General features: G+C 31.7%; 1 protein-coding gene across 1 annotated transcript; it reads right to left on the bottom strand.

Annotated features, from left to right (window-relative positions):
• Nucleotides 1-10923: 10923 nt before the first annotated feature.
• LOC132725508 (uncharacterized) lies at nt 10924-16086 on the bottom strand. Its single transcript, XM_060710644.1, has 2 exons — nt 15676-16086; nt 10924-13061 (listed from the first exon to the last, which is right to left on the bottom strand). Exons 1-2 carry the CDS (start codon nt 16002-16004, stop codon nt 11717-11719), a joined length of 1674 nt encoding a protein of 557 aa, XP_060566627.1. The 5' UTR covers nt 16005-16086; the 3' UTR covers nt 10924-11716.
• Nucleotides 16087-16092: the final 6 nt, after the last annotated feature.

The raw sequence follows: 16092 nt of genomic DNA, 5'->3' as shown, positions 1-16092 counted from the left end.
TCATAATAGGGTAGGCCTATTTAATCATTTCCTTAAAAAGAAATAATTGTTTTATGTTCGACCTTCTCATGTCATCAACGGTCACCAGTTTCGAAAGACCTTCTTCTATGTTGATCGATTATTGTCAACTATATTCCTGATATAAACGTTTATTTATTCCCCTCTGCCAAAACGGTGTTGAAAATAGTTAAATGAAATATCTTTATATCATGAAAAATGTTCCCCGCAGGAAACCATTTTACTTGTTCTTTCTACTGGACCAAGTGTTTCTTTCTTATCACAAATGATGATGATTGCTTCCTTTAGTTATTTAGCGACAGTGTACTTATAAACTGCATATTGATGGACACTCACATTATTTTCTTATTCTACCATTATTTATGCAATTCTTCTATGGTTAAATACTCAATCAGTGCCAAGTAATTTATGTTCAGTAGAGCTCCAGATAATTTTTTTGGCCAAGGAGGTTTCACCCCTCAAAATTTAGAGTGAGGGATAAAATGCAAATTCTGAAAAACTTAAGGGGTAAAATCTGTCAAAAAGCATTTTGCATTTTTATTAACAAATTTAACTCATTGTCTTTGTTTGTTTATTTTTTTTTTCTTAGAAAAACCTTTACAAATAAAAAACTGATTCAATATGAAACAATACAAAACATGCCCTGTATTAATTTAACATGCGTTATTGACAACAGAATTTTTAGTTTTCAATGCCATAAAATGGAAATTTATTGTATTTTTATGCTCAAAACATTATCTTTCTAAATATCAAATGTTTACACTTAGAACTTTTCTTTCATGCTTAAATTTTGACATACAAGCGTATTTTCATTTTGTTGTGCGTAACTTCGACGCACAAATTTTGAAAATGATGCGTATTTTAGATTTTCTATGAGTATTTAACGCTTATACGCACGCTATTTTGAGCTATGGACTTAAGGATAACCACAAAGATTAGTTTTATTAGCATGACTACTTGAAGGAAAGGGAGAATTATTGTACTCGAAGTTGTCTGCTACGACGTTGGCATTCAATTTGGTTCAGCTTATGCATGCAAGTTGGTATTTCCAAAAAAAACTCAAAGAGAATGGGTTGAAACGCCAACTCTTGTTTGAGAGCATAATAAGGTCACTAACCAAGGTCAATAACTCAAATATGGATTTTGACAGAATTAGGAATTTTGACATAATTACTCCCCTTATGAACTTATAGAAAATGCTATATTACCCAGGTTAAGCACTGAGAATAGTTGAGCATGCTGTCCTACTAACAGCTCTTTTGTTTTTAGTACACAATGCTACAGATCAGCAACAAATTTGTAAGATTATGCCCTATAGTAATGTAAATCTTCCCTGCCTTTTCCCAACAATAATGAGAATAAATTGTTAGTTTTTGGTGTAAGCGTGGGTGAACAACGAATAACGATTTGTAAGAACGTGTGTTTGGAGAATGACGAATTAAATTTCACATATATGTAGTTAACGAAGTTTCAGAGTTTGAATCTTTTTTACTTAATAATATATACAGTGCAACCTCTGCAGAGCAACTCTCTGTAGTAAAATCACCTCTTTAAAACAACTATATCATTTATTGCCTTAGTAAGTCTTCATAATAAGAATACATTCTTTAGAGCAACACCCTCTCAGCAGCAACTAATATCTTTATCTATAAGGTTTGTCTCGTTTTTTTTTTATCAGAAATGAATATATACACAATAAGTTTCATATTAACCCAAGTCCAACTAATTAGACTTGTCAAAGAGACTGTCTGACAGTGGCAAAAAACAGATTTTATAACAGTATAATTGATCATACCGTTCATTATTAATTAATTAGGCTTTATTTACTCCTGTATTTGAGTGAAACCTTCGAATCTGTAAACTGTTCTTAACTGAGTAAATAGTAGATTTATTTTAGTTTGTTTCAGTGACTTAGTCATGTTTTTGACATTTTGTATTTTAAAATTGTGGATAAAACTGTTAAATTAAATTTCGAAAATTGTCAGGGTAAACTTCCCTAGTAACTGAGTGAATTTCCGGTTCATCTGGGTTGATTTGATAATATCAGTTCTGTCACGAATATTGTTTTGTATCATTTAGGAATTTTCTGTCAGAACATTCAGGAAATTTGTTAACAACATTGATAAATTTTATCTGTCATACATTGTTACAAATGTTGTATTGTGTATTTATCAGAGATTTCACTATCAGTTTAAGAGTGAAAGCTATACAGAGCGACAAAATTTTATATTATGCAGTTTTATATTATGCACCGACAATTTTTTTTCTAGTTTACAGTATAAGAAAAACTGTTTTTTATGCACTTAACCTTATGAGGCACAGTATACAAGGTGTTTTATAATAATATTCTTTTTTGAATCAAAGTACTGAAGTACAGACGACCTGGCTATATAGAGTACCAGATTACAGACGAGGAAACAAATCAAAGTACTAAAGTACAGGCGAGCTGGCTATTTGTTACTTTGCAGTTAGCTCATCATATTATGTGATATTCTATGTCTATTTTCAAAAATACTGAAATGTGTGTAAAACAAACGTATTTAATTTACTTCATTGTATTATCTTGGAATTTGTATATTTTTGCTGTAATTTTCACATAAATTTAGATTAGAAGTGAAAATTGTTTTAATGCCTTTTGCTTTTTAAAAGTACATAGAATTGACATTGTAGTATCAGATAAATAGAAAATGTGCATATACATTGATTTCATTATTCTTTTATTTTGTTCAAAATCAAGTTTAACATGAATATGTGAAATTGAAAATGTACAATATGACATCAAACTTTTTAACCTAAATACCCTTCTGGATTTCTAAAATAAACTTTAGTTACCTTTTGTGAAACTGTCCATTATCAATTTTCGGGACGTCATGATGAAAATTTAAAGATACTACTTCAAATGGTTATTGTTAAATGCCCATTATGCCTGAGAAATACCACTTTTTTTTCTCTCAAAAACTTGCTTGGTATCTTATTACAGTATTCAAAGTAATACTTATTTGCCATTTACATGTAACGTGAACTATCTTTTGCAACTGCAGTTCTGTTGGCAATCGGTATAGTAATAGTGAATTAGTATTTTGTACGGAAGGCAAAAATATTTTGAATACATTTTGCTACGTTTATGACACATTACTGCACATTCAGCGCTAATTAGATTCAATAAACCACCAAGAGTACAGTGTACATGTATAGATAGTTTATCTATTGATAACACTTATAACACTATAGGTGGTGAGTGTCTAATTCTACATCTGTATGGGAATGGGTTAAACGTCCACTATGCTGTAAGTCCATTATTTAAACACTGTTAATCACATGTTTGACATTTCTTATGAATTAAAAAAAAAGAGCATTAATTTCCGAGGCATAATATGCCTTTAAAAAGATACTCATACATGTATGTCAAGTTATTTTTCGAAAAGCACTTACCAGTGAATCAAGATTTGTATTTTTATTAAAAATTTGTTTCATAATGGTTTATTTTGCACTTAAGTTTCAATAGATGCATACATTTTGCCAGTTTATGTTTGTACATTTTTTGCAATTTTGCAATATTAATAAAACATTGGTAATAATTTGATTTTGACAAGTGCCGGGAAATTTCTTTTATAAGTTTAAGTTAGTAGTGTTTTTATTTCTCCTACGAATTTACTTATTTAAGATGGTATTTTACTTAATATATTTAAAAAAATGTCAACGACTCCAAGCAATTAATTAAAATTTGTTTACATGTTTAGTTTCTTTTTATAGATTAAACCGAAACACCGTATCCGTTCTGTATATTCTTGATATTCGACGAGGTCCTTATTCGAAGACTGACGAATAGGGCCGAAAAGTTGCGACTTGATTTCTAACAATGCAATTCCGCAATTTTTGTCATTTGTATTTCAAGAGATTACTTTGAAATGTTGAACCTGATTCTTTATCTTGTAGATGCTTGTTCTGATCGAAGTTATGCGGTCAAAGCGCCTTATGACCCCGATCAGATTAAGACAGCACCTTCGGATGCCTGATATTTATGATTGTCAATAGTAAGGAAGTTAAAGCGCCTGAGTGATCGCGATCAGATAAAGACAGCGTCTACGAGTGTTCGATATATATGGCATTCAACGCTACAGGGGTCCGTTAAGTTATTTGCCTTAAGGTGTATTCTTATATGTAGTCGATAAATGATAAAGCCTGATTATCGGAAGCTGATGTTCTTCATTAAAGGGTTGCTGCGGTGAAGGAGTTCTGTTGTAAAGGTGTTAAGTTGTCGTAATCTTCCCCAATTTTGAACAACGAGGCATTTTTCTTAATAACACTATAAATTGAACATGATAATTATTACTGATCGACTTGTGCAGCCTCAAACATTCTAATGTAAGACATTGATTGAAATACATATATAACATATATGTGACAATATCAATCTAAAATGCATTATGAATACATGTATACACAACAGCTACATCATCATTGTCATCATCATCATCATCATCATCATCATCATCATCATAATCATCATCATCAGCATGAGAATTCCTTTATTCTTTTGTAACTGAAAATAAGAACTGCATAAGCTAAACCCCGCCCAATTTTACATTCAAGTGATTGATACGGTAATCATCGAATGAATGAATGAATGAATGAATTTCTTACTGTATCTGCTCATCGAGTTTAATATTATTGTCCTACAACATTCTCAAAGGGTTATTCATGTGCACATTTTAGAACTAAAATGAAATAGATTGAAAATGTTTTGACAATTTTAAAAGCTAAATTCGACACGAAAAGAGTAAAATATACTTACCAATTACAGGTAAGGTGATACACATACTTATATTTAATTATACAGATATTTTTCAACATATTAAAAAAAAAGATTTATTATATGTTCATTATGCCCCAAATATATTTTTTTTTACTTTATTAATCAATGATCGACATGACTAAATACAATATATTAACTTTGCAGACAGTATACTCACTCACTCACTCACTCACTCACTCACTCACTCACTCACTCACTCACTCACTCACTCACTCACTCACTCACTCACTCACTCACTCACTCAAACTGGTCAGCATTTCACTCCATTATTTAATAAAATATTTAATTATACAGATATTTTTCAACATATTAAAAAAAAAAAAGATTTATTATATGTTCATTATGCCCCAAATATATTTTTTTTACTTTATTAATCAATGATCGACATGACTAAATACAATATATTAACTTTGCAGACAGTATACTCACTCACTCACTCACTCACTCACTCACCACCACTCACTCACTCACTCACTCACTCACTCACTCACTCACTCACTCACCAACTCACTCACTCACTCACTCACTCACTCAAACTGGTCAGCATTTCACTCCATTATTTAATAAAATATTTTGGACTGTTATGTTTATTGTATTTTGTCCGCTGCCACCTGACTGCATCTGCGATTATAATAGACAAATTGCGAAAATTGTTTAAATTTTTATGACCTCGGGGCAAGTCAATCTCGATATTGTATATTTTGTAGATGCGAACAGAAAACAAGGAAGTTTTACGCGTAATTTATTTTCCAGTCAGAGTTTATTAAGGATAGCGAACACACATAACAAAATAGTTTAAAAGAATTTGCAATTATTCCATTAAATAATTAATTTTCCGGCTCATCACAATTGATGAAAAAGATAAAATCCTCTTATTGTTTATTCTATTTTATTCAGATTTGCACAAAATACGAAAAAGATCATGATAAATTGTTATACTATACATTACCATATATGTATATATTTTAACTATGATGCATATATATATATATATATATATATATATATATATATATATATATATATATATATATATATATATATATATATATATATATATATATATATATATATATATATATATATGTATATTAATATAAATAATATATATAATATATATATATATATATATTATGATATTTTTTTTATGTAAGATCACCATATTATGACTACATTTTCTAAATTTTATCCAATATATATCACATAGAAGACATTTCATTTACCATACTGAAATAAAATAATTTAACAATAGACATTGAGAAATATATCAATTATTATTTATATATCAATATTTATTATTTGTAATAGTGTCATCTTGAAAATACGTCTTATCAAGCATCTTTCGACCTCGCCTAGAATAACACTTATAGCTAGTTGACACCTAATTGACATCTTCAATGTTTTTCCTTCTTTATCTAACTTGTCAGCAGTTTACGATAACGCTTCTTTATTTAAACTAGTTAGCAGTTTCTTATATAAATTATCATATATATCATCATTCGTCAGCAGTTTAGTATTAACATCAAATCGGCCCGTGCAAAAATCGGCTCTAACACGTTTCGGCCCATATTTTGTCTTTATTTTGTCCGTGAATTACATAAAACTACCTTAAATATTAACATATATTACCTTCCAATTGGATTAATTTCCATTCCTTTTAAATTGGAATTAATTCCAATAGGATTTATTTCCAATAAAAAGTATTGGAAAAAACTCCAATTGGAATAATGTCCAGTTGGGTTTTATTCCAATCGGATTTTTTTCCAGTTAAATTTAATGGAAAAAAATCCGATCGGATTTTCCGAAAAATGCTTAAATAGACGTTATTTCAACAAGAAAATGCATACAAATACATATTAAGCATGTGTTTATGTATTTCGACAATTTCATAAAAATTGAAATTCCCGTTGGAATAAATAATAATGTTGGAATAAATTCCAATTGGAATTTAAATAATTCCGCCCGGACAGCATAATTCCGGTTGGAATACATGAAATTCCGCCCGGACAAATTTTTTAAAATACATTTTTTGATAAGAAAAAAATTAAAAAAAGCCTTAAATGAAGTCAATTATTAATAATTAACATTAAATCTATCGGATGAAATGATTTTTGAGTGTTTAGGGCAAGTATAAATGGTAGTGAAGTTTGCCACTATCCCGGTGGTGCAAAGATTTTCCGGTGGCTGTTATATAATAAACAGAAAATGTAAGGTTTTTCTATAAATAAAATACGTACAGGATTTATTTTCATCTTGAGGTTATGCAAATTATCATATTTCACTCATGAAATATTTATTTTTGGTATTACTCTATGAAATAAATCCTGTTTTTATAAATATAAAAAAACTTTGTCCTTTACATATTTAAGTATGTTTCTGGGAAAAAGTAATTTTTGATTATCTGAATTGTTTGATGATTTTTATATTTTATAACCCAGGATCCCTTAAATTTATAGAATCTAATTAAGTAAAGTTATCTTCTACAATTCATTTACAATATTTGTGTATTTCTGTATATTATAGTTATGTACTGATTTATTTTGATAATTATTATAAGTGTATTTTATGTATTATTTGTACATTTATTAACTATTATTATATAATTATGAGTATATATAATGACATATCGCTTCACTAACTGTTGACTTTTTAATACTCATGCATAATTTGTCTTAAAATTGTGAGCACTTAGAGTCAAGTTTGTAATAATAAATCACTCTGAAAATTTTATGATTTTTATCTTCTTTTTTTCCATCTGAAAACATATGTATATTAAACACTCACTCTATTACAAAAAACATAGTCATAAAGAAAGTCTTTGCTTATAGACTTTAGAATTTAGTTTTCTAAACTCAGCTGTTCCTTGACCATGTTGGAACACTAGGAGATTTTAAGTGTAAGAAATCATATGAAGGAATCAGTGGATATAGGCGTGGCTACCCAACCTACGTTTATCAGTCTTGGTAAGCCACGCCTATTTCTATTGCTTTCATCAAACAACTGTTCAATTTCATAAGTTAGTTAATTTAACCAACATAGGAAATAAACTAGTACTGTGCAATCGTTTGTAAATGCAATAGAAATAGGCGTGGCTACCCAACTGGCTTTTTGCTAACTTATGAAATTATTTTCTTTCTAATGAAATAAGACAGTAATAGAAATAAGCATGACATAACCCAATCTTTATTGGGTATGTTTATGAAGTTTTAGGATACAATGAAAATAGGCATATCTACCCAACTCATTTGAGAACAGTTTATGAAATTTATGCAATTATTGTTTATGATATAATAAAAGTAGGTGTGAGTCATAACCTACCCCATCAGTGGTTCACTCCGGAAATAGTCACTGTTTGTTATAAGAATGTCCAGGTTTAGATTCTTCTTGCAATAGACCTTATTCTAAAAAAACTATTTAGATCGAAAAATTATGAAAAACGGAAAACGTCATATTTAAGTTCTGTTCCATAACGATGTTAAATTGAGGTCAATTGTTTGATTAAGACTAATTGTGACTTAAGGATACTGGAATAACCAAAGTATTCTAAACAAATTTTAGTGAAATAAGGTGTTGCAAGCAAAAACTATATGTTCCTCGTTTTAATGTCCAAGTCACTATGTTTGTTTAAAATTGTTATAATTTTTGGAAAGAGGGAATGTACCTGTGTTGTATATATGGGACGTGGGATGCTCAAATCGACCGACACAAGCATTCGACAACCATTGCCAATCATTTCAGTAAAACTATTCTTTCAATTAAACCTTAAAGTTCTTTTTATTGCTTTGATCGCTGGGTGGTAATGTTTATTGTACAAAACCTTTAATGTAGCCTATTCCTCAAACATTTATGACAATCAATGCACGATTGCAAGTCAATAGGTGTTACTCATTAAGCAATATTTAAGAGGTATATGCTCCTTTTTATCCGAGACATAACTCTGAAACTATAAGATAATATCAACAAGAAATTTTGTAGGTTAAAAATTCTTATTGGGTAGATGTGCAGTCCAAAAGAACATAAATTTGCCTTGTCTAAGTTTGGAGTTATTGTCCTTTGTTAATTATGACACTTTGAACTTTGTCCGGGACATAACTCTGAAACTATAAGAGGTATCAACAAGAAACTTTGTATGTGGATAAATTTTAATAAGAAGAAGATGCATTAAAACTAGGTAATTATTCCATGGATTAGCTTCATAATTTGATAACACAACATTTGTGGGCAAGACCTTTAAAAAGGCTGAAGTTATCCTTACCTTGAGATTTCAATGACCTTGACCTTTACTTAAGCATATATGTGTGTGGTATATTTACCAAGAGGGCCAAGTGGAATGAAAGTAGAAGAGGCGGGTAATGCCCGTAGCAATTACCTGGCTTTACGAGGCAGGCGCGGAGAGTATCGTTTAAACGGAAACTGGAAACTTGACCCAGAGGGCGCGTACAGCGTAGACTGGACAAATTTTATTTACCGACGACCTTACAACCTTCCTCGAGTCACTAGTTGCTGATGGACATATACAAGATGACTTTGTGTAGGAGGTAATAAAAGTGTGGGAAATTGTATTGTTTGTATTTATACCAGTAAAGCTGTCAAAGATATTTTGCACTGTAGATTTGATTTTGATTTGGTAACCCAAGTAGATAATTTTATCAATCATAATGAATATACAATGTACTTATTCAAAAATCAGAAATCTTATATTTCATTGTAAGGTTTTAAATATATATTTATATGCTTCCCAAAGGGAGGGCATATGGTCGCAGGCTTTAGTCTGGTTGTTACGAAAAACTGTAGGTTCACTTTCATCCAAACTTTACAGGAATGATCAGTACCAAATCTAGTTGTGCATATCGCCGGCTTTTTCAGGTTCAATGATTTCTGTTATTGGTCCTTCAATAGTTTTTATTTTTTTATCTTGTCCGGACTATTTACCTTCTACCACTATTGCAATTTCAGGACTGATTTCTAGCTCAAGTTTGTGCGCATATTACACGGGTTTACTGGTTAAATGATTTTTTGCCGAGTTACGGTCCTTTACAGGATTGATTGGTTGGTCAAATTCTTGCACATTATTCGCAAGTTTTCTGGTTTTTTTGTGGAATCATGGCCCTTTGAATTAAAAAAGTTGTGTGTGCGTGTGTGTGTGTGCGCGCGCGCGCGAGTGTGTGTGTGTGTGTGTGTGTGTGTGTGTGTGTGTGTGTGTGTGTGTGTGTGTGTGTGTGTGTGCGTGCTGATGGTTGTGTGAAGTCATATTTTTGTCAGACGTTTTTTTTGAAGTCTTGGGCTATGAGAATATAAGATAATATTTATTAATGTTTCTATATCATTGAAACACTTTTTTATTGTAACAATACCATTGATGCAAGAAAAAAGGTCATTGAACTTCTACTTGACCCTGCTTTGGGAGCATTTTTCTGTTTTCAATGGTAGTTCCTGTTTTGGCAATTTTTCTGTCCATAACTATGTAAATGGGTAAACCTTTTTTGAAAAAATGTCCCATACAAGAATCTGGGCCAGGAGGATAAGTGTTTACCAAACAGGCGTTTGTAAAATACTGTCCCGAAATAAAAACTAATGAAACATTACTTAAGCTGCTTTATATCACAGACAGATTTTTACATTGTATAGATATTGCATGAGACTTTTTATTCACTTTTTATTGGTATTTGCTTTTGAGTATCAATATGACTGCATGCTAGACAACAGAATCTCAAAAATTTTAAAAAGGGGAATATCATAGCATCCCATTGAAACTTTTTCTAAAACAATCATATATTCAAGTTTGACTTGACATTTGAATGACCTTGGCTGTCAATGTCAATTATGAAATTTGAGTGATATTTTGTACAAGAAAAAATGTTTTGTTGGAGTATTTAGGACTGTACTACAGTATGTATTCTTCAACCAACCATGTGTTTGACTAAGGAACTAAGCAAAAGTCGAACTTGCCCCCAAATTCCCCATCTTTCCCCGCTGGTCAGTGAGTCTTGTACTTTAACACATTAGAACTCATATACTATATTTCAGCTTGTCTCTTTCTTATTCTGTTTTTGGTACAAAGGTACAGAATAACTCCTTGGAGATGCTACATAAAGATACACATTATTTTGGTATTGAATACAATTTAATAAGTCGTCAATCATTCATACATTTTGAACAAGTGTGTCTGAATCAAAGCATACTTATCTTGTGTACAAAACTGAACTCTTGATAATATTTCACAGTCATACAGAAGCACTTACATAACACATAATATAAGCAGTGAAATATAATACAAGCATATCCCCTTTATTGTAGCATAATAAAACTTTATTATCATAAACATGTGCCGCTTTTGCGACTCCGTAAAAATGGTATTGCACAGCCGTGCAAATATTTTGACGTGTATTCATTTGTGCTCTACAAACATGTAGCGTCTTTTTATAGGTACGTCAATGAAAAATGGTTCTGTTTCATTTCAAACGGTCTTTATTTTTTGTATGTGATAAATAGAATTTTGAATTCGTGTAAGTTCATTATTTAATTTATTGAACTTGTTTGATAAAATAATATTTTGTGCGTCAGAGGCTCGCATAATATAATTTTATTTAACCTTTTCAATAAATTAAGTATTAAACTTACACTCATTCAATATCCTTCGGTATTGCACAGTAAACAATGTAAAGCATATTCAAATTTTTTTGAATGTTTGAAAAAAAAAACAGACAAATGTTTTCAATGAAATTTCAATTTTAAGGAAAGCATTAAAATGTTTACATTAAAAAATTGAAGTTTTTTCTTTGTTGTCAAACACTGTGATAATAGTGTGTGTAAATAGCTTTCTTATTTTATATTTAGGTTAATATCACTGTTTTGATTGCTGTAATTTTATTGGCTTTACAGTTAATCATACACCTCAATTGTATTACTGTTGTTAACAGTAACTGCCAGTTTGTTATGTTTTAGATGAAAGCTACAAGAATAACCATGACGAACATTGCCAAGTACGCCCGATTTTCCAGTAGTCTTCTCATTGATCTGGACAATTTTAGAATCCCCCCATCCACATACAAATATGTTTCCTTGTTTGTCTGTACAAACTCCCTGTAAGGAAACAAAATCAGGATCAGTAATTGTTGTCTTGTAATTTCCCTCAAGGTCAAGGACAATCAGCCCTTTATCATAATCAGCCACATAAATCATCTTGCCATCACTGCTGACACTGATATCTCTGTTGTTATTGAAAATTTCATTGCCTTGTTTATCAGTTGTGATTTTTTGCAACATGGTGCCATTCATATCATAAATGTACAGCGCTGTACGAGAATCAGAGATGAATAATTTGTTGTCTTTGTAGGCCAGTCCGTAACAGTTATGATCTAGCTTCAGTTGTTTGTTGGTAATAAGTTTGTTGTCCATTGTAACAAATTGAATGGTTTGATTGGTCAAACTTACTGCAAAGGCGTTTTTATTTATTTGACAAATTTTATATGGAGATACTTCAAAAGTTAGCTTATCTTTTATGGATTCTGAGGACAAATCAATAAGCTTTAACGTTTTGTTTCTATGGTCAGCTAGAAATAATAGTCCATCATCTGTGAAACATGAACCAGTAACTCTACATGTCTCTATATCATTTACATGTTTGATGTTGACTTGTTTCTTGCTTTTCACACCATACATTTTGTCTCTTTTATGTTCAGCATTACATGTACTCACTGAAATTGATCCGAATGCCTTAAAGTCTTTTAAAGCATCCTTTATTGTTGAATCAGCAATGAATTCAACTTTAACATCTGATGAATTTGTAATAGACTCTTCGTCTGCTTCATTAGCCTCAATGATTTGTTTCCGAGAAGTTTTCACAGCGACAAACTCCTGTGCTTTATTCCCAACTGACTTTGTTAGTTTTTGTGATGATAATTTGAGTTCATCAATATGTCTATGGAGGTTTTTAATCTCGTTCTCTAGTTTCTCTTTGCCATTATTGTACTTTTCATCTAAAGATTTTAATGTAGCCTTTTCAAGTGTGTCCAGTATTAGTTCCATTTCTTTTCTGAATTGTCTTATTGAATCTGTTGCCTTCGCCTTCTGTGCATTGAGCTCTTTGATAAGAAGTTTCTTTACTTTCTCAGCCTCCTCAATTTTAGTTTTTATGCGAATCAGCTCAATATTTGTTTTATCAGCATCAATCTCCTTACACAAGTCATTAACTTCATCTGGCACTGAATGTATATTTTGGCATGTTCTGAAAATTTTAATACAAAAAGTACTAATATTATGAATATTTTTGATATCAGTTATAGACCCATTAACCTTTATAAATGCTATCATTTTAAAAGCATTCTTTTTCCTGCTGCCATTTACAGTTTACAAAATTTTATTAATCGGCCATACGAGTACATTTAAAGCTCAGCCTTATTTTATTTATGTTGCATTTTGTCATTATAGAAGTACAACTACTATATTGAGTAAGTATTTGGCAGAATACCACTTTCTCTACATTTTGCTATCTTTTTTTACAAATTAATGTTATATTCAAGGCTATTTGTTTAGGTGACAAGCGTCTCACATGTTCTAAATCCATGATAACAACATTATATAAAACATGTTTTCCCTTACTTCAAAAGAAAAATATTTTATATTTTTGAAGCATGTTGTGCCTTTAAGATTACAGAATTATGAATTATCTTATGACTTACTAACCAATCGTGTCTAAAATGGAGAAAATAAATAGAAAATAGAATTATTCTGAGGCAGTTTGCTGTGTTACTTAGGTAACATGGTATCTAGAACTTGTTTATTCCTAGAATTAATTTGATATTTAACTATTTTTGTCGATCCAGATTGCAGCAAGCTCAACATATTTGTCACAATGGCAGTTCGGTTTAAATGTGCGTCCGTCTGTCTAGTTTAATTTTGTCTGACGTTAGTAGGCAGAATTTTAAATACGTAAGCACAAATAATAACTAGACCTATCACTAAAGGTGATTAATACCCCCACCAGCAACTTTTGACTTTTTGAAAAAAAAAGAAGTCTGAAGAAAAATTTGAACACAAACTATCAACTATGTACAAAGAAATATTTCAATCAATTGTAATCGCAACTAGGGTCTCGAAATAAGCTTGCTATACACCAAATTTGCTTACAATATCATATTCCTAACTCTAGTTATTGTCCGGAAATCATTTTTCTATTTTTAGTAACACTGTAATGGTGACCTTGACCCTAGGGGGTCCAAATGCAATACCAACCCAGGTCTTCATATAACCTTCCTATACACCAAATTAGATTACAATATCTCATTCCTAACTCTAGTTATTGTACGGAAACCATTTTTCTATTTTTCGTAACGGTGACCTTGTCCCAAGGGGCCCAAATGCAATACCAACCAATGTCTTCATATCAGCTTGCTATACACCAAGTTTGATTACAGTATCTCATTCCTAAGTCAAGTTATTGTTTTTATATTTTTCGTAACAGTGACCTTGACTTTGACCCAGAGGGTCCAAATGCAATACCAACCCAGGTCTTCATATAAGCTTGCTATATGCCAAGTTTGATAACAATATCTCATTCCTAACTCTAGTTATTGTTCGGAAACCATTTTTCTATTTTTAGTAACGGTGACCTTGACCTTAACCCAGGGGTCCAAATGCAATACCAACCCAGGTCTTCATATAAGCTTGCTATACACCTAGTTTGATTACAGTATCTCATTCCTAAGTCAAGTTATTGTCTGGAAACCATTTTTATATTTTTAGTAACTGTGACCTTGACCTTGACCCCAGGGGGCCCAAATACAATACCAATCCAGGTCTTCATTAGAGCTTGCTATATGCCAAGTTTGATAACAATATCTCATTCCTAACTCTAGTTATTGTCCGGAAACCATTTTTCTATTTTTAGTAACGATGACATTGACCTTGACCCCAGGGGGTCCAAATGCAATACCAACCGGAGTTTCCACATAAGGTTGCTATATACCAAGTTTGATAATAATACCTCATTCCAAACTCTAGTTATCGTCCGGAAACCATGATGTGGACCGACCGACGGACCGACCGACCAACCAACCGACCGACCGACCGACCGACCGACCGACAAGCTGACTCCTATATACCCCCCCCCCCTAAACTTCGTTTGTGGGGGTATAATGAGAGGGTGTGTCACGCACAAGAATCGTATGGCTAGGTCAAAGGTTAAGGTCAAATGATTGTCCAGGGCTTAACTCTGTCATTAGAGACATTTTGAATAACTTGGCTCAAATGTTAACAAGAATGAGACAGTGTGTCACGCGCAAAAATCGCGTGGCTAGGTCAAAGGTCAAGGACATACTTTACGGTCAAATGCTTGTCCAGGGCGTAACTCTTTCATTTGTGACAGATATTTTCATAACTTAGTACAAATGTTCATTAGAGTGAGACGGTGTGTCACTCGCTAAAAGCATTGGCTAGGTCAAAGGTCAAGGTCCTACGTTTACGTAAAATGCAACAAAATGGTCTCAAACAGCTTGACTCACCATAACTTTATCACCAGCAGGTGAATAAGAAATAACCTGGCACGAAAATTCAACATATAGGATGGCGTGCCCTGAACAATAACATTTGACTATGTTGTCCTTTGGCATCTAGTTTGTTATAATACTGGTCCAGATATCCACTGATTAACTTTAATCTCATATGAACTGGAACAATGACTGGATGAAAGTGTACTTTTATGTTTTCTTCAAGTTTGAAAAAAATTATAGCAAAGATTTGAGTTCTCTTTAATTCAGTTTCAGGTAAATGTACATTGATTGAAAAAACTGCCTAAACTTTTAATTTCAATTCAGTTAAATACTATATTTGAAGAATCAAACCTGTGTTTTATAGCTATACAGGTTGCACATGCTACATCATCGTGGTCAGCACAATACATATCTAGCAGCTTGGTTTTATGAACTTCACATTTTTCAACTGGAAAACTTGGCAACGATTTCTGTAAGGTAACTGTGTTGAAACTTGACTTGTCTATAAACTGATGCGTGCTCATTGCAGGAAACATTTTGTGCAAGTCTGTACATGGTGAACAATAATAATCCTGACATTCCACACAATAAATATCCGCCTCTTTTTTGATATTCTTCTTTTCACATAAACAACATTTAAAGTTGACAAATTCATCTGATCCAATACCTCCCTCCGCCATTTTCTACAATGTCGTTTTTTACTTCCTAGTTACTACAAAAACATAACCGAGTTTATTGATTACCAGTTTAACAAGTTTATATTCTACT

This window comes from Ruditapes philippinarum, unplaced genomic scaffold, assembly GCF_026571515.1.
Source record: "Ruditapes philippinarum isolate M1 unplaced genomic scaffold, ASM2657151v2 ctg1865_1_1_1_1, whole genome shotgun sequence".
Lineage (NCBI taxonomy): Eukaryota > Metazoa > Mollusca > Bivalvia > Venerida > Veneridae > Ruditapes > Ruditapes philippinarum.
Note: the sequence above shows the minus strand (reverse complement) of the source record. Positions and strands in the feature narration are given on the sequence as shown.